We start from the raw sequence: 27,828 nt of genomic DNA, 5'->3' as shown, positions 1-27,828 counted from the left end.
AGTCCACCGGATATTGATTGTATTTGTATGGTTGTACCTTAACTGTTTTGTGGTCAGGGCATTCTCCTTCTTCAGACAATCGATGTTTATTATGGTGGATACAGTTCGACCTTGACTGCTGATCCTGGTGTTTACTTGTATTTACACTTGTACTCTTAAATTTCAATAAAAACATTGAAATATCAAATAATTCTTGGCTGCAGCTGTGCTTTAATTTTTGTTTGTAAAAACTAGTGTCACTAAAATGTTTCAATTTTTAGCTTGGCATGGGTGAATCGCGTCCTAAGTTTTCATTTAAATATTCACAGTAATAGGCGAATCACACCATTGGATTTTATTTAAAATATTCACAGCTTGCAGAAACACCCATCTGCCATCACCCCTACAATAATTAATTTGTTTTATTATAAACCATTTATAAATATAAATGGACAGTAGTTTGGTGAAAAGGTAACAGAAAAAAAAGTATACACCTTATTTTTACTTCTTAAAGACAAAATGTTCAGACTTATCAAGAGTATAAATAGATATCAAAAACAAAAGTAAAAAACCATAGGAGATTGTGTTAGTCTGAATCGGAGTTCTCTGGCTCGGGCACCCGTCTACCGTGTATAACTTCTTCCAATGGTGCCATCGTCCCATCTGCTCTCACGCCCATTGGTTTAATAATATCTTCCCTGGAAGACAAAAAAAAAAATCCTTTCAGCTTTCAGAATGTGGTAGTCACTCAGACAGGGACAGCATACAAATATTTTCCTTTTTTATTAATCCGAGTTCCATGTTTAACAAATAAAGTTGACCTTTTAAAGGGCCAAAAAAATGTGAAGAATAGATGCAACTCTTTCTCCAGTGCTTTCCCTTTAATTGGCAGACAGCAACAAAGTCCACATTTAATGAGTCCTGAACAAGAACATAAGACTGCTGCGTTGTGTATACAAGTTCGCTTTTGTCTGTCTGATTTTATTCCAGTATTAAAAAAAAAAAAAAAGATTGCCAGACACACTCAGCACCAGTTCAGCAAATGGCTCCTATTCAGTTAGACGCATTTTTATTTAATTAGGAAAAAGAAAATAATGTAGGTGAGGTTCTGCCTGCACATCCTCTAGTGGTGCTTGAGACCTGCTCAATTCCCTAAGAATTAGTCAACCTTCTTTCTGTAGCTTTTTGTCAGTGACAGTTTAATTACAGAGCTGACAATCATTTTAATCCTTTTAAAGCCTCCAACGGCCCTCCATCATCAATCCAATTATATCTAGCCCCCAAGCCACTACCTCATTTGGTAGTCCCTAATTATTGATTTAAAGCTAATAAATGAGCACATTAAATTAATTTCCAACGTTATCGAGCTATAAGAGTGCCAGGCCTGAATCGGTAAAGCTATGTAAAACTTGGATGTGCTGAGTGCATTTGCTTGCATTGAAGGGGACTATGGCCAATGTGTTCAGCCATGGGATGTATTTGGATCTCTGTTAGGCAGCACTTATGTGTACTGTGACAGTAACCATCTTTTTAATGCTTTCCAAGAAGGCATGTGTTTAGTATGATATATATACACATACATACACACACTATATACACATACACAGAAAAAAAAAGCGAACAATGAATTGGCTAAAGAATACACAATGTTAGTAATTGCCTGGCCAATCTTTGCTTTTCCTCACATATAACACATGAGGGTTGATTTTCTAAAACCAGAGTGCAAAATCTGGTGCAGCTCTGCATGGTAACCAATCTGCTTCTAACTTCAGCTTGTTCAATTAATCTTTGACAACTCAATGGCATGCGTTTCTTTTTACTACCTCTTGTTTTCTTCTATAGAATGCAAATCTAAGATTAGTTTGGGTGCGTGGGTGGGTACCTGTCCAATGTACTATATGATAAGGATTTTGCAAATAAGACAAATACATTTCTTAACTATAAATTACAGGCAATGGGCTTTTAAAGTCTTGGACCATTGGGACAGGAATGTGACCTGACTGGGAATAAGGTAGGAATCCTTTCCAACTGTAGGCTCGAATGATGAGTGGCAGGGTGCCTTCTGCAGGGACCTTCAGACATGACAGAGTGAAACTAATGCTGCGTACACATGACTGGACTTTACGGCAGAATAGGTCGGACGGAACGAACCAGTTGGACATTCCGATCGTGTGTGGGCTTCATCGGACCTTTTCTGTCAAAAAATTTGATGCACCTTAGAAATAGAACATGTTTCAAATCTTTCCGACGGGCTCGATTCCTATCGAAAAAAAACGTCCGTCTGTATGCTAGTCCGACGGACCGAAAACGACGCATGGGCAGCTATTGGCTACTGGCTATTGAACTTCCTTTTCTAGTCCGGTCATAAGTCATCACATTCGAAGCGATTGGACTTTGGTGGGATCGTGTGTAGGCAAGTCAGTTTCGTCAGAACTCCGTCAAAGTCCTTCGGAGTTCAGTCCGACGAGAAGTCCGCTCGTGTTTACGCGGCATTAGGGGTTGATTTACTAAATCTGGAAGGTGCAAAATCTGGTGCAGCTCTGCATTTTTTTTTTGTCAAAGCTTAAAGTAGATGTAAACCCGAAAAAAAAAGAAAAAAAAAAAAATTTGCTGTCATAATGTAGAGTATAAGATTTCCTATCATTTGAGCCCAGTCTTGCCACAAAGAGTTAATCCAGCTCTGAGCAATCCTCTTTTATTGTTCAGTGAGATAAATCTTGACAAACAGAAAAACTTTGTCAAATCCTCCCCTTGCTGTGAGTGACAGGTGATTTACATATCTCGTGCACCAGCTTAAGACATGCATTATTTTTTAATTCCCACCCCCACTCCTTTCTTCAGCAGCTCTGCAAGGATTGGCTGTTCTACATCTCAGTGTGATTTGGCAAGTTATGTGGTTACTTTCCTGTCTTTTCACTGGATGTTAGAGATCATAGCAGAAGTTCAGTGTAAACATTACACAGGAGAAATGCATATTGACGAGGAGTGTAGAGGTGGTCGGGGAGTCTGACATCATGACCCCACCCACCGAGCTCCAGCCAACAGACCCACCCACAGAATATGCAGTTTTTTAGGTCTCATAACAGACAGAGGGGAGACATTTGACAGGTAAAGATACATGCAGGAGGCATGTATAGCTTTACAGATAACCCATGGCAGTAGTTTAGAAAGGATGACATTGGGTTTACATCCACTTTAATTGAACAAGCTGAAGTTAGAAGCTGATTGGCTACCATGCACAGCTACACCACCCAAAAACTGAAGCTTGTTGGAAGTAGGAGGATTTATATAGAGCTATCCTCAAAGTAGAATTCCAGCTTTGCTATAACCTTAAATAGTTAGTTTGGGCCAACTGTTTGCTTTACATAACTATGTGGCCGCTGTATCATACTGTTGTAGCATTGGTTACATGGAGTAAGCAGCAGAGTTCTGGCAGCAGTAGGGGCTATTTCCTATTTTTCTTCTTTATGCCTATTGTATGAAAAAAAAAAAAAAAACACAAAACCACTACACAAAACCTCTCTTTAATGGATGTATAATTTGTGTATTACGTGCAAGTATGTTGGCATTGAAGGCCAGCCTGGATGACACCCTCCATAGATACAGTGAGAAAGTGAGCACAGACATAAAAAGGATGGGAAGTGTGTATCAAAAAATAATAATTAATGCAGCCCATGCATCAAAGGACTGCAATTTTGTTACATTTGTTTTTTTTTTTTGGATATGCTTCATTATTAGCTACAACCTGAATACGGTATCTCAAACATTCAATAGTTAATTGTTTCTAGGTCACATTCCATCACCTGATTACATATCTCCTTAGACATATCCACTCACCTAGCCAGTGTGCAGGGTCCTGCACAGGTTTAATGAAATTGTTACCTGCAAATTGACTTATTACCTCAACGATTCTTCACCCTCGCAGTAAGGCACAAAAGGCCAGCTTTTTCATTGACAGTAATGATTTTCCAGAGAAACAAATACTATTCAGCTACAGGAACTTGTTTCACAAGACTATGTTCCTTGCCTATTAATATTTTCTTTTAATTGAAGTCTGAATTCCAACAATAATTTGTTGGCTGCCTGTGACATGATTTTCTTTGGTAAGTGACTACAAATGGGAGCATAGACTAGGAGCAGCATTGCCCAAACAATTAGCTGGTAATTATGTGTTTTTAATGAGCTGGCTGGCAGTTGGTTTCTTATACACACTCTGCTTTATTGAATATATCACACAACATAGGCCAGGATAATTGGAGCGAAAGGCTTCCACTGTAGTATTTACAATGTCATCAAAAGATTGGTATCACAAAACCCTAACCACAGCCCTTTGTAATCTAAAAATCCTACACTTAAAATGGCCCACTTGTCATCAACTGTTCTGGTATAGCCACAGTCACATCTCTATTTTTCCAGGTTTAAGTACATCCAAACCCTAAATGACATTTATTTTTCTAAAGCACTGTGGTAAATTCCATTTCTTGGTGTACCATACAAGACACAACAGTTGATTCTTGCACCATGGGTTTTATGTCACTCTTTCAGGTTAATGGACATGGTAAAACCTTTGCTGGGTGGGATCGTGTGTAGGCAAGTCAGTTTCGTCAGAACTCCGTCAAAGTCCTTCGGAGTTCAGTCTGACGAGAAGTCCGCTCGTGTGTACACGGCCTTAGGGGTTGATTTACTAAATCTGGAAGGTGCAAAATCTGGTGCAGCTCTGCATTTTTTGTCAAAGCTTAAAGTGGATGTAAACCCGAAAAAAAAAAAAAAAAAATGTTGCTGTCATAATGTAGAATATAAGATTTCCTATCATTTGAGCCCAGTCTTGCCACAAAGAGTTAATCCAGCTCTGAGCAATCCTCTTTTATTGTTCAGTGAGATAAAACTTGACAAAACAGAAAAACTTTGTCAAATCCTCCCCCTTGCTGTGAGTGACAGGTGATTTACATATCTCGTGCACTAGCCTAAGACATGCATTATTTTTGGGTTTTATGTCACTCTTTCAGGTTAATGGACATGGTAAAACCTTTGCTGGGTTCAGCCCTGTGTCCCCATATAACCCCAATTCTTCTCCAACAGGAGAATGGTTTCAAGTGTCGAAAAAAAAAAAGAAACCCACAGGTGCCACATGGAATGGGTTATATGGGGACAGAGCAAGGAAAGCTTTTGCCAGAATGCATTTACCTTAAGGTAGTGCCATGTAACCAGGGCCAGACTGAGCGGCCAGGTGCACTTTGGGCTGTGGTCCAATGGCCTGCCGCCTGCTGGAACTCAAGGGACTTGCAGCTGTGGTGCAGCATCTCCTGCGCTGTGCAGTCTAGGATAGCTCTTTACTAAGAGGAGTTGCGGAGTCCTGGGAATCAGAGAGGCCGGTCAGTGACCGTGCTGAGAGGGGAAGAAGGGCAGGCAAGACATCCTCTCCAATACTCCCAACACCAGGATCCCCACTGTTCTTTTAGCCGACAACCCGGACTTCTGCTGCCGCTTCACCTACCTGTCAGTATAGTATACTGCTGCACGGGCTCCGGCACTCTGACCCTGCATCACCCCAGGTCTGGAGGAAACCAGGGGCAAGAGGATGAGGCATTTACAAAGGCAGAAACCCCTCCCCACTGGCAGCCTACACAAAACACTGTAAGTACTTCTCTACAGGAGGAAAGCCCTTTACTGGAAGGGGGGGGCTCCGAACTGCAAATTGTGAGAGAGCGCGCCCCCCTCAACACTGCACGCCCACCACAGCATACCCCCTCAACCCTGCACTCTGTGCCCGGGCAGAAGAAGCCAGGACTCAGGAGGTTTGCAGGCCCAGTGCGCGGAGGCACATGGAACACGCACGCAACATCAAGTGACATGAATGGCAGTACTTATGTTGCGCCTCCACGCTCTGGGCCTGCAAACCTGAGTCAGTCCTGGCTTCTTCTACCTGGGCGACCCCCCCATCTTCCTTCCCACAGTACCCATAGTTAAAGTGGAAGAAAAACCATCCATAAAAGCTTAATTTCCGGAATATGCCGGAAATGAAAACACTCCCATTGGTTGTGCTCTCAACCAAACGGTTAAACCATCCAATGGCTGGTATCATAACTGATCACATGTGCAGCATCATAAACACAGGCAAAGATGGCAGATTCCTTGGCTAAAAACTATAGGAGGGGTTTACTTACAGTTTAAGGTAAGAGTAGCGCTACACAGTGCCAATTTTATATTTTTACTTTGTAAGAGGTTGGGGCAGGAGTGAGTCATGGCACAAGGAGGGTGTTCGTGAGGACTACACTTTGTTAGAAAATGGCCACCCTCCAGGTCCCATTAGACTCCTTTGACTACAAAGAACTCTAATGGACACTGAAAGAGGCACCTTTGTTAGAGAGCGGCGACCCCCTCCAGGTCCCACTAGAGTCCTTTGTATTCTCTAATGGTGCCTGGAAGGGTCTCGAACATGCTCTATAATAGACACTGAAAGGGCCTCTGTTAGAGAGACTCCCCTCCAGGTCCCATTAGACTCTTTTGTAATCTCTAAAATGTAGGTTCAGGGCCAGGGGTGGGTCATAAGCAGGTCCCGACAGGGGCCCTTGCTTTATTTGGTCTGGGGGCCCTGAGTGTTGTCAGTTTGCCCCTGCATATGAAATTAACTCCTGTGTCCCGTACAATAAAGATACTGTTTTCACCTTTGTTCTTAGTTTGCTGAAATCATCAGTCGGTGCAGGAGATCAGCAATCCTAATATACAATAGTGGCCATGCTCATGAATGTATACGAAGTAGCTGGGTCCTCGGTAGGAGGGACGGGATTGCACTACATATAATCTCCATTCACTGCAGATCAGGTAGGGCCAGGGGTACGATGCTTTCTGGGGGTCCTTTCTGTGACAGAGTCCTGTTGCGCTGGTAAGACACAACCCTTATCTTTCTCCATGTTACCCCATCTGCAGAGCTTTTTTTTTTTTGCTCTCTGTTCCACATATTTATTTTGTTGGGCGCTTTTCAGCTGCTAATATCTCTATTATCCAGCAGTGTCTACCTGCAGCTTGAGACTTCTCAGACCTCCCAGCAGCCCTCCCTCTTCTCCATCGGTCTGTATACCTTTCACCTTTACAAATTTAGGTAGGTTTTCATATATTTTTTAGATTTTACCTCATAGGGGGACTATATATATTTTCCCCCTTGGACATACAGATATATCATACTATTTTTTTTAAACATTTTTCCTCTCCCTGCTCTCTTTCCAGATCCTCTCCATACTTTGGGCCCCAGTGCATGTGTCAGTTTGCTGCTGGTCTGTTTATAGGAATCCAGTGGGGCTATTGGATGCGAGGAAGGGATTTTTACTCTTTTCTCTTCCCTTCCACTATGCCAATTTTTTCATTTTATTCTATATTGACCGTTGTCGGGGGGATGTGGGCTGTGGGGGACCCCTCGCCTCAGTTATTCCTCACTTTTTAAAGTTTGGTTTGGCTGCATCTATGTACCGTTTTGCTATTATGATGTAAGCATTGTTATATACATATGATTAATATGCACTTATATGTTAGGACCCATTGATTGATCATTGTATATTTAAATTTCATAGACAATGTACTTCCTTGTAAACCCATGATGGAGACTACGGTTCATCTCTGAAACATCGTTTGGTTTAGGATTATGTCTTTCACCAAACGTTTGTACATCATAATGCATCCATTTGTATATTCTCTATTTATCATGTTGTCTTTTTTGTATAAATAATAAACTTTATACGTTTTTACATAATTTTTGGTTTGGTAGTGCCTTCAAAGTCCCACCCCTAGGGGATTTCTCCATTTCCATGCTCATGAATGTGTATTGAACCAGCCACTTGCAGTCTCTATTAGAAGCACAATTAGAAGTCATTGGAGAGTCATGCCTGCACAAGAACTTTCATGCGCCACACTATGCATTGTGTTCTAGTGTTATGCATTTAGTATGGCCTGCGAAGGTGCTGATGAACCTGCAATGAGCCACACCTTCTGTTGTAGAGGTTTGGTTTGGCGTTCCATTGGCAGCCTATTCTAAATAAATGGTTTGCCATAAGGCAAGTTCGTGTGCATAATACCGCATGTTAACATACAGTACATGTGGTAGTAAATGGGAACAGAACTTGCAGGTGTGAAGGCCCCACATGGCATTTCTTATATTTTAAATCTGCAGCTTTCAATAAAATAACATATTAAAAAAAATCATGCATTAGATTTTAGTGATAGGGTTTACTAACCATTTGCTGACCAGGCCTTTTCTGGAACTTTGCTTACAAGTTTAAATTAGTATTTTTTTGCTAGAAAATTACTTTGAGGGTTCTAACATTATACACATTTTTTTTTTTTTTAGCAGAGACCCAAGAGAATGAAATGGCAATTGTTGCAATATTTTTCCACACTAAAGTTAGCCCAATTTTTTATATGTGAAAGATGATACACTGAGTAAATAGATAACCATGTCATGTTTTAAAATTGCGCATGCTCGTGGAATGGCGACAAATTACAGTACTTAAAAATCTCCATAGGCGACACCTAAACGCTTTTTTTTTTATACAGGTTACCTGTTTAGAGTTACAGAGGAGGTCTAGCGCTAGAATTGTTGCTCTTGGCAATACCTCACATGTGTGGTTTGAACACAGTTTACATATGCCGTGCGACTTGTGTATGCGGTCCCTTCTGCATGCGATCACAGAGGGATGGGGCCCCTTTCATTTATATATTTTTTTTTAAAGACATTTTGACTTTAAAGAAAAAAAAAAAAAAAAAATCCTGTGTAGCTGCCTGCGAACCTGAATGAAGTCCCCAGAAGCCAGCAATAAGGTTATACTGACCTAGGTGGTGGTGGTGGTTACTCTTCCCCAGTGAAGGAAGGAAAAAAAAAATAAATAAAATTCATTATACTTGTTTTTGTTAGTAAAATTATTTGGTTTGATTGTACATACTTTTTTGTACTGTTCATTCCTTTTTCTTTCCATTGAACTGTTACAATGGGTTGTTTTGTTAGGAGTAATATTAAATGTGGCACTGATAAATTAAGGGTGCTCTAGGAGGTGCAAATGTAGGAGGGTCTATAATGGCAATGATCTTTCGCAGTTTAACATTGTGGTATTGTCTTATAGCATAGTCCCGGAGTTTAAGCTTTCCTGTAGCATCAACATACATATTTGCCAGCACAACATAGATCTTCAAGCAACATCCAAATGCTTGTATTCAAAAGAGATCACAGGGGAAAAGCGCAACATTTCAGGGCTACTCAGGACCCATTTGTCAAGCATATAAGGGCATACATTGCTGCTAAGACAATGTAACATCCATTAGATATAACATGTAAGGAGCCACCTCCTCTCCCACCCTAGCATAATAAATCCCCCCAAAAACATTCAGGTAAAACAAAAATGACCAGATTGTACACCCTAATTTTAAGAGCCTACCTATTTTACAGTTTGAGGGTGTCACGTATTTGCTCAGATGTAGAAATGATAAGAGACAGCAGTTAGAGGAAATGTATAAAAACTTTTGGAATGTCTATATCCTGCCACAGCACTAGACCAAGCCCTAACAAAATATTTGGCAGACTGTATTAAACCCTCTGAGAAAACCGATCAACCACTATTTTTATACACATTCAATTGTGAGTTTGATTGATCAGAAGTGCAGTGGTACTGAAGTTCCACTATTATTCACTGCGAGCAGGCAGGCTATTTACCTCAGATACCCAATAAAATACACATATGTGCCTGCTCTGTGTTACCTGGCTTGTAAGCTAAACTGGGCATGTACGGCTCTGCTTACAGCAGCTAGCCCAACCCCTGTGTGCCAGGAGACTAGCTCTTATGTATCAGTGACACCATCCCACGCTAGCCAATGAAGAAGGCCAAAACCCAGCACACAGAAGAAGATTCTGAAGGACAACAACCTTTGGGGAAAGAAGAATGCAGCTCTCTTTAGTTCCACTTTAACATATTGCTAGCAGATAACTCTTTGACACCTAGTTTAAGACAACGCCTCTACTGGCACACAGAGGTAATAGAACCCTACATGATTTTTGGGTCAGGCTAACCCCAGACAGAAATATTCAAAAGCCCTGTACAAAATGTCACAGAAGACTTGTGGTTATATGTGTCATAACAGCAATGCGTGCAATTTGTGGGGGATATTTCTCAGATCCACGTGGGGAATTCAGTACATGAACTGTAACAGAATATTGTGTTTGAAATATCTGTGTGCATCGACAGATGTGGGTAAAAAGATTAGCCCAAACAAGCAAGGACCCAATATGCAGCAGGTAACACATACACTCTCACCATATTTTTTTTTTTTAGGTTAATACAGCTGCAACATGCTACTAACGCGAAATTCCCTCATAACATCGTGCCGACGTCTGACCCTTTGGAAAAAAATATTAGCCTCTCTAAACCACTTTATTTTCACTTGATTCCTTTGACCTCGCCCAAAATTAAAGGACATATGTGCTAAATGGGAGACTGACATCCCTACATTGACAGACAATTGGGAAGACTGTTTACTCCAATTTTTAAAAACCATGATCTCCTCTAGGGATCGGTTCCTTTAACTGAAGTTTCTCCATCAGGTTTATTATACACCCCAACTATTGTTTCGTATATAACCCACAACCTCAAAAACATACTACGTTATTGGAAAAGAGTGGTAGATACAGTTAATGATGTGGGTGGCCTTTCCCACTGGATCCAGTCATTTGGCTACTGGGCCTTGTGGACGGGTGGTACTTGGCAGATACCCACACCTTTTTTGTGTTTTACTCTGCATATTATGCTCGTAGAGAAATTCTCCTACGTTGGAAAGTTTTGTCTCACCTCACTGTGAGTGGATGGAAGATGGCTATTAATTGAATGGGTTTAAATCAGGAATGAGGTGAAATTCCCGTCCAAATCACCTGTGGTTTCCCCCGCCGCTCCTGTCCGAACCCAGGCGTGTCAAAGTGACTTCAGCCTGGGTTCACACAGGAGCAGTACAGAAAACCATATGCGACTTCGACATATTTTCCGGTTCAGATCACATGCGATTCTTTGAATGGGCTTAAATAGCACTACATTTTGTATGGGCTCAAATCGCACCACAAAAGATATCGGTAACTGGTACTTATCAATCAAAATCAGTAACAGTGCAACCCTAATTTACATGCTTCCTTGATAGATGACTCATTTGTTTTAGCTTTAACTGGACTTGTGGTCCACCATGACTAACCTTGGTTCTTTGTTTTCCATACCTTCGCACCATGGCATGGGCCAGTGGTGATTGTTTTAATTACCGCTATATTTAAAGATATTGCTGTAGCATTTTGGCCAGTCTAAGAAGATTTATTTTTTTTTTTTCTTTTATTTGCATTGCATTTATTATGAAAGCATCCTTTCCCCTCTTTCTCAATCAAGGCCTATGAGTAGGCATTTCATCTTTCTTTGCTTATAACCCTCCAGTTTTTACCTTTCCCCCTCTCCCATGTTCCTTCATTTTATCCCCCCCCCCCCCCCCATTTGCTCATCTTTATTCTGATTTTTTTTGCCTCCTTTTGTCCCCTTAGATCCTCATATCTCTTAGTCTTGATGTGCTCTTATAATGTCTCTATCTGCTGTTTATGCTTTGTTTTTCATCTTTTTTTTTTTTTTTACCCAAGCAGTCTGCATCTTTGCCAGTTGGAGACAGCCAGGTGCCTTGACATCATGGGTTTCCATGGGACAGCCAGCTGTAATGCACTTGCGTGACCAGTGTAGAGCAATGGGGGTGGCAAGTGGTCTAGTCGCCTGGAAATAGCAATGCTGGACCCCACTGATCGCATCTCCTCAATTTTCCAATTAACATTGGTTAACATGTGGCTAGGGCACACAGCAAGGATAAGGTCTCCTTCCTCATTACTATTTTAATGGGATTTACTATTACAGGCAGCCATGTACCTTTTGCTTAGCTGTCTATTTTAAACTGCATTTATGATTTGGGGGGGGGGGGGGGGGCAGCTCCTTAAATTTTGTATCTGACCAGTGGATGTTACTTGAAATGTATCAGCACAAATATATGCACTTACCCCATGCCTGGCCTAAAGAGTTGTGCATCTCCCCAGTGACATGATCTTTTTGACTAAATGCATTTAACATTACTTGAAGATCCATGGTGTGCTGGCAAATATGTACGTTGCTGAAGCAACTGTTTTGTTCTCTACCTATTCCATGAATGCTGGGAATATTGCTAGTACTCACCTGTTGCATCCATAATCATATTCTGCAAAATGCATGCCTCTAAGATTTTATGTAGCATTAAATACACTGAATTTTATTATGTGACCTTCTGGTCATTTAAGCCCCTTTAAAAAATGTACTACTGGTCTCCAAGATACAAGGGATCTGGCTTAGGCAAAGGCTCCATCACAGTACCTGGACAGTTTGTCAAACATGTTGACCAGTTTCATAGCTTCGTACTCCTTCTGTTCCTCTGTCATTTCGTCCATTGGGTTTGGCATTGGTTCCTCCACATGACCCGTGATTAGATTTATGCTGAAACACAAACACAAGAGAATTCGTTTGATGAATGTTTTCAGTTTAATCCTAACTAGTTTTTTTTCAAATCTGGAAAATGTAAAAGAGGGGTTAGAAGTTCTTTCAGGTTTTTTTTTTTTTTTTTTTTTTTAAATGGTCGTCTGCGACAAAAAAACACGAGGGACATTGCCATCTCAGCAACAGGCACAAATCTTGAGCATTTTTCTCTACCTCAATTTATGTTTATTGCTGTGACTCTAGTGTAGCATTTCCCCATCCTTGGCATCTCACTAATTGTTAGCAGCTGCAAAAACCTGGCAGAGGTTTAACATTTCCCTGCTCTATACAAACCTGAAAAACAGTTTTTTTAAAAGGAGGTCAGGCAGATAGGTAATAGACAGCTGAATGGGAATCTAGTTTTGGTGTCCGACGCTCAAGAAATGGTAAAATATCATGAAGAAATATTAAACTTTTTATTAGATCAATTGGACGATTGGGAAAACCGAGACCGCAGGCAGAATATCCACATACGAGGTCTAGCTGAGGTTAAAGGGACCATGGACTTGCTTCAAACGGTGACTGGTCTGTTTCGCCAAATATTGGGGCCTCAGGCACTAGATGTTATTGAAATAGAGTACACCAATCTCTATCTTATGCCCATCAGAGTACGGATAGACCCCGAGATATTGTATGCAAATTGCACAAGTTTACAACTAGAGAGCAAATTTTGAAAGCAGCCCGTAATAATCCCAGGATAAAGCATGAAGGTTGTCAGATATCTCTGTTCCCGGACCTATCATACCGCACACTGATGCAACGTCAGACTGTTCGACCCTTGTTAGAAGCGATGCGGGCTGTTGCAGTGAAATACCGGTGGGGTTTCCCCTTTCGTATAACGAGCACCCGACATAGAAAGACAGCAGTCCTCAGATCCAAAGAGGACTTACAAAATTTTACAGAAATATTAGGCTTGCCGTTAGTTGACTTTCCTGACTGGAAAATGAATAGTATTAAATCTCCTTTGCAACGCCCGGAGCAGTGGAGTCAAATCCCAATTAGAAGCAGAGGGAGGAAGACAAAACAAAGAAGGACAAAACTCATCTGCAAATGGGCAAATTTAAAAGTTGAACTGTGTTTATTTAAAAGGAAATTTGGCTATAAGGAGAATAGGAAAAAGATAGGCAAGAGGGATGAAATGTATTTTCCTTGGAGGACATGTGCTTTATTGGGGGGGGGGGTTGTTATGGGGTGGTGAAATTAGTGGAAACCCCTTTTTTGTGTGTCTTCTTCCACCCCCTCTCCTTTTTAAAGGGTGGGGGAAGAAAGGGATTTTTCTTTTATGCTGGTGTTCTTTTTCTCTTAGAAGCCAGGGGAGAACCGGGTATTTTACCCATACTGTTAACCATCTTTACCCCAATAGGATGGTCCCAAAAAAGGGGGACTTTATTCTGCATTTTGGCAGAAGGGATGACAAACCCAGGGAGGGCAGTATACCCCTATGAGGAGTCTCCATGTAAGAGGGGTCGTCTCTGGTGTGAACTGCGTACCCTGGGAGCAGACATTGTATTTCACCAGGAAACACACTTTGCGGCAGGGTCAATTCCCGCATGCCCTATTTTCCATTCAATGGTTTCATACGACCTCTCCTATTCGGGGAGCTAGGGGAGTCACAGCTTTTCACAGATCATGTCCATTTTCACTTATGGAAGTGGAGGTTGATCCTGAAGGTCGCTTTTTGTTTGTAAAAGGGAGAATATAGGGACAGTGTTACACATTTGCCTCAATTTATGCCCCTAATAACTATACGGTAGATTTTATATCTAAGAAACTGGGGAGGATTAGGGAAGGTGTTCTAGTATTGGGGGGGTGATTTTAATCTTACACTGGAACCTGAGATGGACACTTCATCAGGTAAGACATCATTATCATTTAGAGCCCAAAGACATAAAACAGGAGCTTACCACCTCTTCATTTGGTGGATAGCTGGAGGGCATTACATAGCTCAGAAAAAGATTAGTTACTACTCTAGAATACATACTCACAGATTGATTTAGGATTGATCAATTTTATTTACATCTTGCGCAATCTTCTGTAATTGGTTCAGTTACGGTATCTGATCATGCCCCAATAGCTTTGAGTTTACAATTGAGTGCGGTAAGTAATAAGGAAAGGATATGGCGATTAAATAAGTCCATTATGGACGATAAGTGTTTTTGAAACCCTGCATAATAAATTGACATTATATTTTGAAACCAGATTTTAGAAGAAATACATAAATTAGAAATTAAGTATAAGAGCAGCCGGAACCCAGGGGATGCAAATAGATTGGAGGAACTGCGACTTAACGATGTCTAGATATGAAGGTAAAAAAAAAATAAACAAAAAAAGGTATTATGCTCACCGTTTTTATGAACAGGCCAGTAAAGGGGGAAAGTTGTTGGCGAGACAATTAAAGAAACAGGAGGCAAGGCACGTTCATAAGTTATTTGTTTATTTACTACTAAATTGATACCCAAAAGATAGCAAATGAGTCCCAAAGCTATTATAAATCTTTGTATACTATATAGATTTGGTTTCAGCGGGGGGGCTGTGGACGGAGGGGTACTGAATAAGATCCGAGGATACCTAAGGGCCTCGGAACTACCTGCTATTCCAGCCACAGCGCTTGAGGAAATGGAACAGCCAATAAACGGTGGAGCAGTTGGGTAAAGTAATAATGGTATTATCATTAGGTAAAAAGTCCAGGCCCAAATGGCTTTACGAATATATAAGAAGAAGTTTCTTTCAGTTTTAATACATCCCTTATGTGACTACTTCAACTCTATAACAGAGTCTAGCCCATTACCCCCTGAAGCATTAATGGCACATGTGACAGTTCTCCCAAAGGTGGGGAAGGACCCTCAGTTTTGTGCCAATTATAGGCCCATCTCCCTCCTGAACTCAGACACGCCCTTAGAATGCAAGACCATATAGCAAAGATATTACACCTAGAAAAGACAAATTTATAAGAGGCCGGGAAGCCAGAGATAATACAATCCGAGCTCTACCTATATTACATTGGGCCCAAAACAGACCAGAGCAAATCCCAAGGGTGGCGCTGTCGATGGATGCTGAGAAAGCATTTGATAGAGTCAATTGGATCTTTATGTCAGAGGTTCTGAGAGAGGTGGGTCTAAGATCGTATAATGGGATGGGTTCTGGCATTATACAACAACCCTAGAGCAAGGGTTAAGGTAAATGGTGGGTTAATGGAGCATTTTAGTATTCGTAATGGGACTAGACAAGGGTGCCCACTTTACCCATTGTTGTTCGCCTTGGTCCTTGAGCCTTTTCTATGTATGATTAGGAGAAATGGGGGGGGGGGGGGGGGGAGGAATTCACATTGGGGCAGTGGAGCATAAGTTATCGGCTTATATGGACAACTCTTTTTTTTTTTTTAAAACAAAGTTTTTTATGTCAATAAAACAGAAAAACAAACAATTAAAGACATTGAGCAGTGGTCATAATGTACAACATACATAGATATTGAAGTTGATGTTACATATCCATCAATAATACCCTTAAATAACCAGGGGGGGGGGGGGGGGGGGGCGGAAATATCAATCCGGTTGTATTCCATTTACAACATTATCATCTTATCGTGGGGAGCAGAATATCAACATCACCATCCTCAGTGGGATTTATCAATATGGATCTGAGTGAGTCTCAGTCTTCAATGTTTGGCCATATGGGGTCCGGTAGAGAGAAGTTGCAGGGTTATTGTTCCTGGGAAATCCCCGGTATGGAAGTGAGGGGGGGGGGTTAAGTCACCATTTTTAGTGGGATCCTGGAGCTAACCAGGTAGTGTCATCATAGCAGAGTTTCAGCATGTATGGTCTAGTGCCACCGCTACTGCAGCCACGAGGTGCAAGATGACATTCCTTATATTCTATTCCCTACTCTAGGGCCAGCTGCTCCTCACATACCCAGGGGTCCCATATTTTTGCAAACTTTTTAGGGTAATTACGGCCAAGATAGGTTAACTTAACTTATACAGCGGAAGGGCCTTATTGAGATTCTTCCAAAAGCATATTGTTGGGGGAGTGGAACCCTTCCAATGCAGCAGGATCGCCTTCCTAGCATAAAATACAAACAGTTTATTGGCCTGAGGAGCATCTAGTGTATCCACAATTCCAAGCAACAAGGGAATCGGATCACATGGGACTTTTAATTTGCCAACTAGATTTATCGTGTTAACTACCCCTCTCCAGCAAGTTTGAATATACTGGCAGGACCAAACCACATGGAAGAAGGAACCCTCCTCCGCTGTACATTTGGTACAAACTGGGTTGTTAGAGTATATTTTTGCAAGACGCTGTGGGCGCAAGTAGGCTCTATGCAAGAATTTTAGTTGAATGAATCTATCTCTGGCAGATATCATCAAAGGGAGATATTGCTGAATACCTTCCTCCCAGTCATCAACCAGCAAGGGTATATCGCCCTGCCAAACCAAGAACAACTGAGACCTTAGGAGGTGTCCAGGCCTGCCAGAGCAGTGTATAAAGTAGACAAGATACTCCTCCCCCCCCCCTTCCTCACTCAACAACCGCTCAATCCCAGTGATTCCCAGCACCGGTGGCGTGGAGAACTGGGAGCGATAAGCCTGCAGAAGTTGCATGTATCTGAAGAACATGCGGTTGGGTAGCCCTTTTTGCTGCTTTAAGGCGTCAAATGAAAAGTAGGCCATCCGGGGACATTATGTCCGCCATTGTGGCTATTCCATGGCAGGCCCATATCACTGGATCCGGAATAGTTTGGAAGTGTGACAATCGCGGGTTCCCCCATAACGGAGTGCAGGGGGACCAGCTGTCAGACCTCCTGACCTTGCCTCTGACAGTTTCCCAAACTTTTAGGGTGGTCTTCATCGAGGGAGTAATGTTGGGGTTAGATCTAGGTCCCCGGTGAACTAAATTCCTCAATTCTGAGTAAGAGCCCAGCAAAGTTGAGGCAGGACTTGCTGGCTCCTCCGACAGCCACCAATGCAGAGTAACCAGTACCGCAGCCCAGTAATATTTGGGAAAGCATGGTAGAGCAAGCCCCCAGCAAAAGAGGCAGCTGCAGGGTATTTTTAGATATTCTAAGTATGCTACCATTCCAAATAAAAGCAGTAAGCACGGTGTCAAGTTTTTAAAAAAATGCATTTGGTATATGTACCGGTGCTTGTCTAAAGATATACAAAAATTTAGGTAGTATGGACATCTTGATCAGGTTGACCCTGCCCACTGGGGTCAGGGGCAGTGTTTTCCAGGCAGTGCATCTCTTAGTCAGTAGGGACATTATCAGGGTCAGATTAAGAGGGATAAACTGTGTCAAGTCCCTATGTATAACTCCTAAATACCTAAATTGTGAGACCCTCTTTAGAGGCGTGTTTGCTGGTATCGAGGCTTCCCCTGGGTGTAGTGCAAAAATCACTGATTTACTCCAGTTAATGCAGACGCCAGAGAATTCACCAAAGGTGTTGACAAGGAGGCAGAGGTGTTCCTCAACTATAACAGGGTGTCATCCGCGTATAGGGATATCTTGTCGTGGACCGAACCCATTAGGATACCATTAACCAAGTGGGAGGACCGGAGAAGGATTGCCATCGCCTCTATGGCCAGGGCAAAAAGGGCAGCCGTGTCTGGTACCTCTGTGCAAATAGAAGGGTGGCGATATTGTCATCCCCGTGCAGACTCTGGCCTGTGGAGATCTATAAAGGGCCTGTACCAAAGATATAAATTTAGGACCAAGGCCAAATCAACACAGGACCTCCCACAGATAATTCCATTCCACTGAATCGAATGCTTTTTCAGCATCTAGGGAGGCCACTGTGTCGAACTCGCTAAGGTAACCCATGGGAACCTATGACTGGATATAGCCTGCAAAGATTTATATCTGTCCCCTTACCTGGCATAAAACCTGTTTGGTCCTCACAAATTAGAGTGAGTATGACTTCATTAAGTCTTCTAGCTAAAATCTTGGAAAGGATTTTGGTGTCTGCATTAAGTAGGGAGATGGGGCGGTAGGAGGTGCAGAGATCGGGATCCTTACCTGGCTTAGGAATGACCACAATAATTGCTTCTGCCATACAGATCGGGAGGGTGGTGTCCTCCAGGGTCCCTACGATCAGCTCATGTAACCTGGGTATTAACTGTTCCCAGTAATGTTTGTAAAACTCAGGGGGAAGACCATCCACACCCAGAGTCTTCCCTGCCTGGAGTTCGCCAAGGGCTTGTTTCACCTCCTCCACAGACATGGGTCTGTCTAAGTGATTTTGAGCCTCCTCGCTAAGTGTAGGGAAGGTAAGTTGATCAAGGAAGGAGTCCAGCTCCTTCTCAGAGTAATCTACCTTAGGAGGAGTCAAGGGAGCCATAATAGGATGCAAAGCATGCGTTGATGGCCACCGGATCATTCACCAGAGTCCCATCCGCAGTTTTGATACTGGCAATAGTAGTCGTTGGTTGTTGTTCCTTTGGCAGCCATGCTAACAAGTGTCCTGTCTTTTCCCCCTGCTCAAAAAATGCGCTGTGTCTGTTGATGTTTTTTGGCCCCCGCCACTCGCAGAAGCATCACCTCACGGTGGGCAGCCTGCATATCAAGTAGGGCAATTGGATTTTGAGTCTGAATATACTGGGATTCAAGGGCTTGTGCCCTCGCCTCAGTATCTTCAATGAAAACCCTGGCATTATGTCTTGCGAGAGAGATTGAGGTTTGGTAACAACCCCGGATGTATGCCTTGAAGGCGTCCCATCTAGTATGTAGCACGGAAGAATCTGCATTAGATATCCAAAAATCATTTATAGATTTAGCCATATCTGCTTCTATACATTCCTCAAAGACCCAATAGCGGGACAATCTCCATATTCGCTCTGAAGGGGGGAGTCTGAGTTTGTAGGGTAATAAGCATGGGGGCATGATTTGATATGCCCCTGGGGAGTATAGTCACCTCCCTTACAGGGGAAAGCAGCCCCCCACTGGCATACACTAAGTCTATCCTGGACAGTGCGGTAGGCAGCAGACTGGCAAGTATAGGCTCAATCAGTCGGAAATCGCCACCTCCAAAACATCAGTTAAACCGTAGAGAGTTGCCCATTTGTTAAGGGGGGGGAAAATCAGAAGCCACCCCCAGCGCTAACCTGTCCAAAGATGGATTCGGGGCCATATTAAAGTCCCCAGCTATAATGAGGTTGTCTGTAGGGTAGGTAGCCAGTATCAGAGTCAAGTATTTAAGGAGAGATAGTGGGGGGGGGGGGGGGGGTGTACAAACCCAGAATCAGCAGCTCAGTCTCTATCACAACATGTAGCAAGACAAACCTGCCCTCCGGGTCAGTAAGGGTGGAGGATAAGGTCTTCTGGATTAGGACCCTAACCCCCCTAGCTTATCCTGAGATAATAGTGCCCCTCCCACGGTTTTTTAAGCCTGAGGACCGTGCTGCCCACCAAGTGGGTCTCCTGCAATATACAAATATGTGGGTTGTATTTCTTCAAGTACGTCATAACCAGGGACCTCTTGAGTTTGTCATTTAGTCCCCTAACGTTCCAGGAAATAAGTCTCAGAGGAGCTATATTTGTAGAACCTGCAAATTATAATAAGGGAGACATCGATAGGACTGACCCAGCACAGGGCGCACATCTCTGATTACACAATCATCCACTTGTAATACATTGGTCATCCAGTCCTCAGATAAGCCAAGGATGAAGGATGAAAGCCAAGCTGAAAGATGACCAAGAGAGACCACTGCATATGACCCTATCAAACTGGGGAAACCAGTAACCAAAAAAAAAAAAAAAAAAAAAAAAAAAAAAAAAAAAAAAAAAAGGGAAAACAACCAAAATTTAAAAACCTAACCCCCACCCCGCTGGGGAACTCGGAGTGCCTTTACCCAAACCCATTAAATCATAGGAAAGTCTCCTGCGGGAGCAAATGGAGAGGCAGGCGGCCCTCCCAAGCACAGGCAGACTACAATTTCACATAAGACCGGAGGTCTCCGCTCCCACGCCTATAGCATAGTGCAGAAAAAGTAAAGTTAATTAGGGTTAGCTGATGTGCATGTAGAAGAAGAAGAAGGGGAGGAAAAAAAAAAAAATCCCCCCACACACACACACACACCACACCTAGTACTAGCTAGGGGCACACACTTAGAACGGCCAACAGTTAACTTCCTCAGAAAAGAGGGAAATATTATATATTCTTGTCAGTTCAACAGGCATGAGTCCCTCCACAGCCCCTTTATTGTACATGGATAATAAAAGAAAACAGCTGCGTCACTACTAGGAGGTTCACTTCCCACCTGTGAATGTCTCCTCTAAGTAGGGTATAGATAATGAAGCAATGACTGGTAGAAGGGCGCCAATAGCGAACAAGTGACCAAGTCTTCCAGCAAGATGGCTTGATTCAGGCCAGTGTCTCCTGGTTAGACAGGTGAGGAATATCTCAACCAGAAGGGGAGAGGAATGCTGCAGACAAACAGACCTGTGGTTGAGATTCCCCGGAGTAACAGAGCAGAATTAAAGGAGGGGCGCACGAAAGCCCATCCAGGCTGAAGCAGTAATCAGGGTGCACATAAAAGTTACCGGGCCTGAGAAAGGCCGTCCAGCCAATGTGAGGCATCCTCCGGTGAAGTGAAATAGCGGGTGGATTCTCCATCAATCACCCGATGCCGGGCTGGGAACATACTATATATTTCAGCCCTTTAGTACAAAGCTGTGCCTTGACATGATCAAAAAGGTTCTTCTAAGTCTGTGTGTCGATGGAGTAATCTGGGAACAGCATAAGTTTTGCGTTGTCAAAACGCAGTTCCAACTTTGCAGGCTTCACAGAGCGCCAGGTCCCGGAAGTTCAGAAGCCTGAATATGAAGGTGCGTGGGGGGGCTCCAGGCGGCCTCGCACAGGTGGCATGCTGTGGGCCCTCTCAACAAAATGCGGGGAGAACTGGGCCTGCGGAAGGAGGGTGCGGAGTAGGTGCCCTGTGAAGGCCATGGGGTCCTGACCTTCAGCACCCTCCGGCAGCCCTACAACCCTCAAGTTATTCCGTCGGCTCCTGTTCTCGTTGTCCTCCACTCTAGATTCCAGGGCCTTCACCTTAACTTGCAGGGTATGGATGGATGCTCTGTGGTCCCGGATGGAGTCTTCCACGTCCCCCACTCTGCGCTCAGCCTCTGCCATCCGCCCCCGCATCTTGTCCATGTCCCTCCGCAACAGCCCGAAATCCATTTGGAGGGTGTCAATTTTTGCCATTAGGGTCGTTTGGCATCCAGAGATCGCCTGGAAGCGATCCTCCTCCGCCGTCGCTGGATCCGCCATGTTGGTTTGAGACGCCATGTGCACGCGGCCTATAGCGGGCTGTTTCTGCAGCTGTGGGGATGTTTTAGGAGCCAGTCCACCCTTCCTTCCTAAAACAGATTTGCTCCTTCTCATGCCCTATTGTCCCCAGGTGCCTGTAGGGTTGAATATCGGAGCATATCCCGAATTTCTGGATTTTTAAAGGCAAGGCGGAGCTCCACTCGAACACGTCTGCTCAGGCCGCCAGCTCGACCACGTCCTTTTATTTTACCTGTCTAATCCTCAAAAATCATTAAATTAATGCAGGAAATAGATGAAGTTGGACAAAACCCCAAATTTAAAATAAATTTTGGGAAATCAATTTTGATGCCAAGCCATGTCCATACTACCCTGTTTCCCCGAAAATAAGATCTAGCGTGATTGTCGGTGATGGCTGCAATATAAGTCCTACCCCCCAAATAAGCCCTACCTTGTTTCCCTGAAAATAAGCCCTACCATGAAAATAAGACCTACAAGGACTTTAACTAGGGTTTATTTGGGGGGGTAGGGCTTATATTGCAGCCATCATCGACAATCACGCTAGGTCTTATTTTCGGGGAAACAGGGTAGGATGATGTCCTCCATTCAACATAATTTCCCTTTTATTTGGAACTTAGACTCACTGGTATATTTGGGGATTCATATGACAGCCGACTTGAAATGGCTATATGATCTTAATTATGGCCCTCTGCTAACGAATGTACTAAGGGATTTGAAAAGTTGGAAGGGTCATCTTCTGACTTGGTTTGGAAGAGTGAATGCTCTCAAAATGAATGCATTACCAAGAATTATTTATATCCTATATACCAGGGATATGCAATTAGCAGACCTCCAGCTGTTGCAAAACTACAAGTCCCATCATGCCTCTGCCTCTGGGTGTCATGCTTGTGGCTGTCAGAGTCTTGCTATGCCTCATGGGATTTGGAGTTCTGCAACAGCTGGAGGTCCGCTAATTGCATATCCCTGCTATATATGGTCCCTGTGACGCTCCCACAATCCTTTAGGCAGATGAGAAGGGCCCTATCGAACTTTGTGTGGGGAGATAAGCACCCAAGGTTGTCATATGCTATTTTAAAGGAGACATAAAATCGGAAGAAGGGTTAGGACTCCCAGATATAAATCTGTATTGTAAAGCTACGTCCTTAGTACGAATAATGAATTGGCGACATGATTCCTCAAATAATCTTTGGGTAAATTTAGAGAAGACAATAGCAGGTAGGAATTTAGGCGCCCCCTGGATTCCAGTTGGGTGTAGGGGATTATCGGAGTGGACATCGCCAATAACCAAGACTACTTTATCAGTATGGGACAAGTTAAATGTCCTAGGTAAATTTGCCCCTGTACTATCCCTATTAGCACCAATGGAGGGATAGCCATGATTTCACCTGGGGGAGGATGGAAGAAATTTAGAAGGTTGAGATGGAGGGGTAATATGTGCTAGGATAGCCCCAATGGGTACATTGGTACCCTTAAGGGACCTAATATCGACCTAGGGAGATATTTTCAAATAGCAGATTTTTTATAATAAAAGGAGGTCCCTGATTAGACCCCTAAATTCCCTTACCACGTTTGAATCCTGGTGAATAATCCAGAGGCTAAACATTTACTATCTAGGATGTATAAACTGATACTTAAAACCCAAAATATATCAATACCCTATTATATTAAAGAATGGGAAACAGAATTAGGACAGAGGTTCTCAGCTTTACAAATACAAAAGATGATTAAAACAACCCATGGCTCCTCAATAAGCTCCCATACGCAGGAGATGGCATATAAATTCTTAACCAGATGGCATTGTACCTCAGCCCATTTAGCACAAATATTTTCAAAATGTGGATGCCTGCTGCTGGAGGGGGATGTGCTGAAAGGGGTACCTTAATCTGCAATAGGCAAGCAACTTGGTGTGAAGAAATCAACTGTGGGAGCAATAATTAGAAAATGGAAGACATACAAGACCACTGATAATCTCCCTCGATCTGGGGCTCCACGCAAGATCTCACCCCGTGGGGTCAAAATGATCACAAGAACGGTGAGCAAAAATCCCAGAACCACACTGGGGGACCTAGTGAATGACCTGCAGAGAGCTGGGACCAATGTAACAAATGCTACCATCAGTAACACTACACCGCCAGGGACTCAGATCCTGCAGTGCCAGATGTGTCCCTCTGCTTAAGCCAGTACATGTCCGGGCCTGTCTGAGGTTTGCTAGAGAGCATTTGGATGATCCAGAAGAGGATTGGGAGAATGTCATATGGTCAGATGAAACCAAAGTGGAACTGTTTGGAGGAGAGAGAATGCCGAGTTGCAACCAAAGAACACCATACTTACTGTGAAGCATGGGGGGTGGCAAGATCATGCTTTGGAGCCATTTCTCTGCAAAGGGAACAGGACGACTGATCCGTGTACATGAAAGAATGAATGGGGCCATGTATCGTGAGATTTTGAGTGCAAACCTCCTCCCATCAGCAAGGGCATTGAAGATGAGACGTGGCTAGGTCTTTCAGCGTGACAATGATCCCAAACACACCACCCGGCAACGAAGGAGTGGCTTCGCAAGAAGCATTTCAAGGTCCTGGAGTGGCCTAGCCAGTCTCCAGATCTCAATCCCATAGAAAACCTTTGGGAGGAGTTGAAAGTCAGTGTTGCCCAGCGACAGCCCCAAAACATCACTGCTCTAGGAGGAGATCTGCATGGAGGAACGGCCCAACATACCAGCAAGTGTCTGACAACCTTGTGAAGGCTTACAGAAACGTTTGACCTCTGTTATATATCCTTTGTTGGCAATGACAAAGTATTGAGATTAACTTTTGATACTGACCAAATACTTTCCACCATAATTTGCAAATAAATTCTTTCAAAAATCAGACAATGTGATTGTCTGGATTTGTTTCCACATTTTGTCTCTCATAGTTGAGGTATACCTATGACAATTACAGGCCACTCTAATCTTTAAGTGGGAGAACTTGCACAATTGGTGGCTGACTAAATACTTTTTTGCCCCACTGTGTAGAATATATAATAATGTATTTGTGGTGGTGACTTTGATGAAGAAATTTGAATATAATGATGCAGAGTGGTTAAACATAAAGGAAAGTGTGTAGTGGTTAAATATAAATGGAGTGTGGGGAGGGGGAGAAACACAAAGGTGAAGTGAGAGGTGGGAGGGAAGGAAGGAAGGAAGGAAGGAAGGAAGGAAGGAAGGAAGGAAGGAAGGAAGGAAGGAAGGAAGGAAGGAAGGAAGGAAGGAAGGAAGGAAGGAAGGAAGGAAGGAAGGAAGGAAGGAAGGAAGGAAGGAAGGAAGGAAGGAAGGAAGGAAGGAAGGAAGGAAGGAAGGAAGGAAGGTTCTCTTTTTTCCATGTTAATGTATAAAGTATTAGGTGGTGAAATCAATATAAGTGTGGTGTTGCGCTAATCCTATGCTCTAAAATCAAAACTTAAATATGAAGGCACAATAGTGGTGGTGATCTCTAAAGTGCAAATATAGTGCAATCGGCCATCGCAGCCTTGCTGGTGTATATTACTGCAATAACGTGAAGATAAAACCTCTAACTAGGAGTGCCTAAAACTAATATTAATATAAAATTATCTATCTATCTCATAAAAAGCATATATCATCAACCGTTTAGACAAAATTAGGCTCAAGAAAATGGTAAGCTAAACATAAAACAAATATATAGGTGCTCAACAAAGTGATCCTGAAATCCTTATATAGAAATTTTAGTACCACATACAATCTGCTGAAAAAAAAAAAAACAAAAAAAAAAAAAAACGACTTCTTCAGTCAGTGGGTCGTGACGTCACGCGTAGGGACGGGAAAGGCACTCTATGTTTGTATTTTGCATTACGAGCTCGCTGCTCGTCGGATCTCCGCCCAGTATCATGTTAACGTGAGTACCTGTACACTTCAATAAAATCCTATTGTTATCAGACAATATTATACTATTGTGGATTTTCCTTTCCGGTTTATCTCGGTGACCCCGGGACACTACTTGGAGAGACGTACGCCTATACAGGAGACAAGCCAGGATAGGAGTGTACTACCACCGCTCCCACTGTTTGCTTACCCCATGGTATTTACAACCAAAGGCTGACATCCCTATAAAGTGGATATATGCGAGTACCCCATTACCTTAAGGTAAGGGGCCACTGCCCACCAATGTGTGCCGTGCTGCATGAAGAGATATTTATCACCTGTGTCACGTTTATTTTGCACTGAGTGGATCACATGTTCTGGACTTTGTATAGAATATTTTCAGTGATACACTTTAATTTTTGCACAATTAGGAGAGGACTGTACTACACCTCAAGAGCGCGCTTTACGCTATATACATGCACCAGATATATACTGAGAGATACCAGGTGCACACTTGCTCAGTCAGCAGACTGTTGTATTTTCAAGTTTTTTTATTTTTTAGCAGATGGTATGTGGTACTAATATTTCTATATAAGGATTTCAGGATCACTTTGTTGAGCACTTATATATATTTGTTTTATGTTTAGCTTACCATTTTCTTGAGCCTAATTTTGTCTAAACGGTTGATGATATATGCTTTTTATGATATATACACAGTTTTAGGCACTCCTAGTTAGAGGTTTTATCTTCACGTTATTGCAGTAATATACACCAGCAAGGCTGCGATGGCCGATTGCACTATATTTGCACTTTAGAGATCACCACCACTATTGTGCCTACATATTTAAGTTTTGTTTTTTGATTTTAGAGCATAGGATTAGCGCAACACCACACTTATATTGACTTTATCCCAGCGAGGGGCAGGCTGTACCCTACTCGGTGTTAGCGGCTTTTCCGTATTATAGATATACCATTACTCTATTTTCCTATCTCCAATTATTAAGATAGCACAGGAATACCCCTCATTTGTCTTGATTAGTGGTGAAATATTGAATGTACATAGATATAAGCAAGAGCTGGAATATGTAAAATTTGCGCAAAATTGAATGTTTAAAATGAATAAAATTTTTTTTATTATAATAAAAGAAAATCCATAGTTATACCCTCAAACACATGCACTAGACATGGGGACATGGACCCTTTGTTATATTCATGCATAAATGCTTGACAGGCTAGAACCATGGTATTTGTTCCAATGCAAGCCTGCAAATGCGGTCACCCAAATGAATGCTTCTTACTTTGGTTTTGCCTGGAGGTATTCTTCAGTATCAGTATCCTCATCATCAGAATACCAGCGATCACCTCTACCACCAGCCAGGAGCCCTCGGGCAGCAAGAAGCCCAGCTGCATTTCCGTAACCAGTATACTTCAGTAGGTTGTCCACTGGCAAAAGAGGAAAAAATACCATGAGTTTTAAATGCGGTAAAAAAAAAAAAAAAAAAAAAAAAAAAAAAAAAAAAAAAGTTAAAAATTACTTAGTTTTAAGAGTCAGGGAGGGAGAATATTTCCCTTTTTTAGCAGACAGACGTGAAAAGAACTTACCTCTCTCTTTACAGAGAACAAACAGAAATTCAGCTGCGATCTGCTTCACTCCTAAATCCACATGGGTCATCAACCGCACCAGTTTGTTCCTTACAGTTGTCCCAATCTCTGGTCGGTTAGTTACATCCTTCAGTGGGGGAAGAACCTAAAAAAGTGCAAAGACCAAAAACGTAATGGGGATTTTAGCTTATGTTAACTAATGCAACCATATGGTTTTTACTATAAAATTAACCACTGCAGCTATCAACAAGATTCAATAATGCAAGCAAACTAGCATTTTTTTCCTGAATTTGTTTTTGCAGCTTGGCAGAATGGTTATAAGCATTGCTCTGAGGCAGAGGTTCACAAAAAGATGATCTACTATACTCAAACACTTGTACATGGAATGCATATGCAACACTGCAGTAGAGTTGAGGGGTGTTGGTATCTGACCTGTTTAGGTCAGAGGCCCTGTTAATAGTGGGCACAGGCATTCCCCTGGAGTAACAAGACAAACAGAATGGCTCATGAGGGGGTCCAAAACACACTAATAAAAAAAAAAAAAAAAAAAAAAAAAA

At 42.6% G+C, this 27,828-nt stretch overlaps 1 protein-coding gene across 1 annotated transcript in view; it reads right to left on the bottom strand.

Moving 5' to 3' along the window:
• Positions 1-310: 310 nt before the first annotated feature.
• Positions 311-27,828, bottom strand: part of RIC8B (RIC8 guanine nucleotide exchange factor B) — a 69,384-nt gene continuing 41,866 nt past the window's right edge. The window contains exons 7-10 of the mRNA XM_073621210.1: positions 27,272-27,416; positions 26,968-27,112; positions 12,372-12,491; positions 311-677 (exon numbers count right to left, since the gene is read on the bottom strand). Coding sequence (XP_073477311.1) covers positions 566-677; positions 12,372-12,491; positions 26,968-27,112; positions 27,272-27,416 — 522 coding nt within the window. The 3' untranslated portion in view covers positions 311-565. The remainder of the gene's footprint in view (positions 678-12,371; positions 12,492-26,967; positions 27,113-27,271; positions 27,417-27,828) is intronic.

This window comes from Aquarana catesbeiana, linkage group LG03 (genome assembly GCF_042186555.1).
Source record: "Aquarana catesbeiana isolate 2022-GZ linkage group LG03, ASM4218655v1, whole genome shotgun sequence".
Lineage (NCBI taxonomy): Eukaryota > Metazoa > Chordata > Amphibia > Anura > Ranidae > Aquarana > Aquarana catesbeiana.
This window is presented reverse-complemented; position numbering and strand designations above follow the sequence as displayed.